General features: G+C 44.1%; 1 protein-coding gene across 1 annotated transcript; it reads left to right on the top strand.

Annotated features, from left to right (window-relative positions):
- The first annotated feature begins 1,764 nt into the window (after positions 1–1,764).
- Positions 1,765–2,484, top strand: LOC141691009 (uncharacterized). Its single transcript, XM_074495760.1, has one exon. The coding sequence runs from the start codon at positions 1,765–1,767 to the stop codon at positions 2,482–2,484; it is 720 nt and encodes a 239-aa protein (XP_074351861.1).
- The last annotated feature ends 967 nt before the right edge of the window (positions 2,485–3,451 follow it).

Consider the following 3,451-nt stretch of genomic DNA (forward strand, 5'->3'; position numbering starts at 1 on the left):
AAAAGGGCCAAAGCAGAGCTCAGTGGGAGCAGGGAAACCCTAAATATTGAGTTGGAGAATTTCAGAGCAGATCTTTCGAGTCCGATCGCCGAACCCGTGGCTGAGACCGAAGAAGTAGAGCTGTACACCAGCCATTCAGGAAAAATGGTTTGGATTGGGAAACACATGGAACAGAATATGAAGGAAAAAGTAATCAATTTGATTCGGTAGTACCATGATGTGTTTGCCTAGGGGCCAGAAGACATGCCCGACTTGGATCCCAAGACGGCTAAGCACTGCCTGAATGTGCAACCCGAGGCCAAACCAGCGAAAAAGAGGAAAAGAACTTTTGCAGTCGAGCGACAAAAGGTAATAGAGGCCGAAGTAGAAAAACTGTTAGAGGCCAAGTTCATAGAAGAAATTGAATATCCAGACTGGTTAGCTAACGTGGTAGTCGTCAAAAAATCAAATGGGAAATGGAGGATGTGTGTGGAATACACGGTCCTAAATAAGGCGTGTCCAAATGACCATTACCCCCTGCCTAGCATCGATCAACTGATAGATGCCACGGCTGGTTACCAGGTACTTAGCTTTCTTGATGCTTTTTCCGGCTATCATCAAATTTCCATGAATGATAAGGATGTTCCCAAGACAGTGTTCATAATTCCGAATGGGACTTATGCTTATATTAAAATACCTTTCAGACTTAAAAATGCTGGAGCCACATTCCAACGAATGGTGAAAATAGTATTTAAAGAGCAGATTGGTCGGAATATGGAAGCTTATATGGACGACATGATTGTAAAGTCCTTGTTCTAAGACCACGCCGAAGATTTGAAGAAATGCTTCAAAATGCTCCGAAGAAATAACATGAGGATCAATCCGAACAAATGCACCTTCGCAGTATCGAATGGCAAGTTCCTGGGCTATATGGTTAGCGCCTGTGGGATAGAGGCGAACCCAGAGAAAATCGAAGCAGTCATCAAAATGGAGGCCCCTAGATGCATTAGAGACATCCAAAATCTAATCAGTCGACTCGCTGCCCTTGAGCGTTTCATCTCCAGATCAGCCAAAAAGGCGCTCCCTTTCTTCGCCATGCTTAAAGGGTCAAAGAATTTTGAGTGGGGGCCTGAATGTCAAAAGTCGTTCGAAGAAGTGAAAGAATACCTCACCAAGGCGCCACTCTTAATGAGGCCTGATCCGAATGAAACGCTTCAGTTTTACTTGGATGTGTTTGACAGAACGCTAGGGGCAGTGCTTGCAAAAAATCATGAAGGTAATCAGCATCCTGTCCTTTACATATCTCATGTCCTAAAGGATGCAGAAACGAGATACCCCAATGCTGAAAAACTCCCATATGGGCTGATTATGGCCTCTCAAAAATTGCGACACTACTTTCAAAGCCGAACGATTCAAGTTGTCACTAGTCAGCCTCTGAAGAAGATTTTGACAAGGCCCGAAGCCTCGGGAAGGGTAGTAGCCTGGTCCATCGAACTTGGGGAGTTCGATCCTGAATACATCCTTAGGACGGCGATTAAAGCTCAAGCCTTGGCTGACTTCGTGGTCAAATGCACGTTTTCAGGGCCGCAGGATCTCACCCCAGAAGAATAGCTTATTCGAACTCCCGGGAAATGGAAACTCTTTGTAGATGGATCGGTAGCTGGAAAAAAATGTGGGGCTGACTTAATACTTTCCAGCCCTGATGGGTTTGAGATATGTCAGGCCATAAGGTTCAATTTTTCCCTCACCAACAACGAAGCTGAGTATGAGGCACTCCTTGCAGGGATGAAGTTGGCCCGAAATCTCGAGGCGAATCACTTAAGGGCATTTAGCAATTCCATCCTGGTGGTTAAACACATCTCAGGAGAATACAAACAAAGGAATCCTCGGACAAAGGCTTATGCCACTAAGGTAAAAGATGCTTCTTTATCATTTGAAACTTTTGAGCTAAGTCAAATTGGAAGGGAGAACAACGGCCGGACATATGCCCTCTCCAGGATAGCTTCGGCTGAGACTCAGAGCCTCACTGGTTCTATCTACCTCACCGAAGCCAAGACGCCTTCGATCGAGAAAAAAGAATGTCTGGAAATTCACCAAGGCGCCGATTGGATGACTCCACTAAGGAACTTTCTAGAAAAAGGTATCCTACCTCCCGACCAAAAGGAAGCGCTAAAAATAAAATATAGGGCATCAAGCTACACACTTATTAATAGAAGAATGTATCACCGGTCTGTCTGCCAGTCCCTCCTCAGATGCTTAAATGTTGAAGAGCAACATCAAGCGCTTGATGTGGTACACGAGGGAATTTGTGGGGATCATCTTGCCGGACGGTCTCTCACCTTTAAAATTCTTCGTCAAGGGTTCTTTTGGCCGACTTTGAAAGCCGATGCAAGTGAATATTTAAAGAAATGCGTACGATGTCAGTTATTCTCCACTGTTCCGAAGCAACCTCCGGAAGAGATGACTTCCGTTCTCAGCCTATCCCCTTCACCATGTGGGCTGTAGACATAGTTGGAATTCTTCCAACCAGCACCAAACAAGCAAAATACTGCATAATTTCCATCGACTACATGACGAAGTGGGTCGAAGCCCGACCACTGTCGGCCATAACCTAGCAGACAGCTAAAAAATTCTTCCTGGATCAGATCATTCTCAGATTTGGGATTCAAAGGTTTGCATCTCTGATAATGGAACTCAATCTGTTGGAAACAAGTTCCGAAAGTTTTTACACTACTTTGGGATTGAACAGAGATTTAGCTCAGTCGCCCATCTGCAAGGGAACAGGGAAATCGAAGCAGCGAACAAAATAATCTTTCAAGGAATAAAAAAGAGGTTGGGCGAAGCTAAGGGGAGGTGGTCCGAAGAACTACCTTGGTTCTTATGGGCTTATCGAACGACCCATAGTTCTTCTAACGGGCAAACTCCTTTCAGGATGGCTTACGGGATAGAAGCCCTAATTCCAGTCGAAGTAGGCTTGGAGTCATACAGAACTGAGGTCTATAGTATGGAAGCCAATAACTTCGGATTAAGTGCAAATGTGAACCTGTTAGAAGAAGAAACAGAGGTTGTCCACCAAAGGAAGATGAAATATTTGCTATAGGAAGCCCAACACTATGACTCCAACATCAGGAAGAGGTCGTTTAGAGTCGGAGACCTGGTCCTAAGAGAACTGGTTGCATCCATACCAACAAAACAAGGAGAGCTTCAGCTGAATTGGGAAGGGCCTTACAAGGTGATCGAGATTGTTCATCCAGGAACATACAAACTGGAAACACTAATCGGCAAAGCAATAAAAAACACTTGGCATGCCAGTCGACTTCGAAAGTTTTATCAGTAAGAAATTTCCTTTAATATTAATTTGTACTCTTCCAGTTTTATTTGCAAAGTGTAATGGTTTAGTGATAAATAAAACGCCCTTCTTTGTCACAAATTTCTTTTGATAATTACAAAATGAGTGGCCGCAGTAGTATTA

Source organism: Apium graveolens, chromosome 10, assembly GCF_009905375.1.
Source record: "Apium graveolens cultivar Ventura chromosome 10, ASM990537v1, whole genome shotgun sequence".
NCBI lineage: Eukaryota > Viridiplantae > Streptophyta > Magnoliopsida > Apiales > Apiaceae > Apium > Apium graveolens.

What these genes read in the sequence shown, in the direction of transcription:
- LOC141691009 (XM_074495760.1), top strand. Translation starts at nt 1,765, where the DNA reads ATGAAGTTGGCCCGAAATCTCGAGGCGAATCACTTAAGGGCATTTAGC.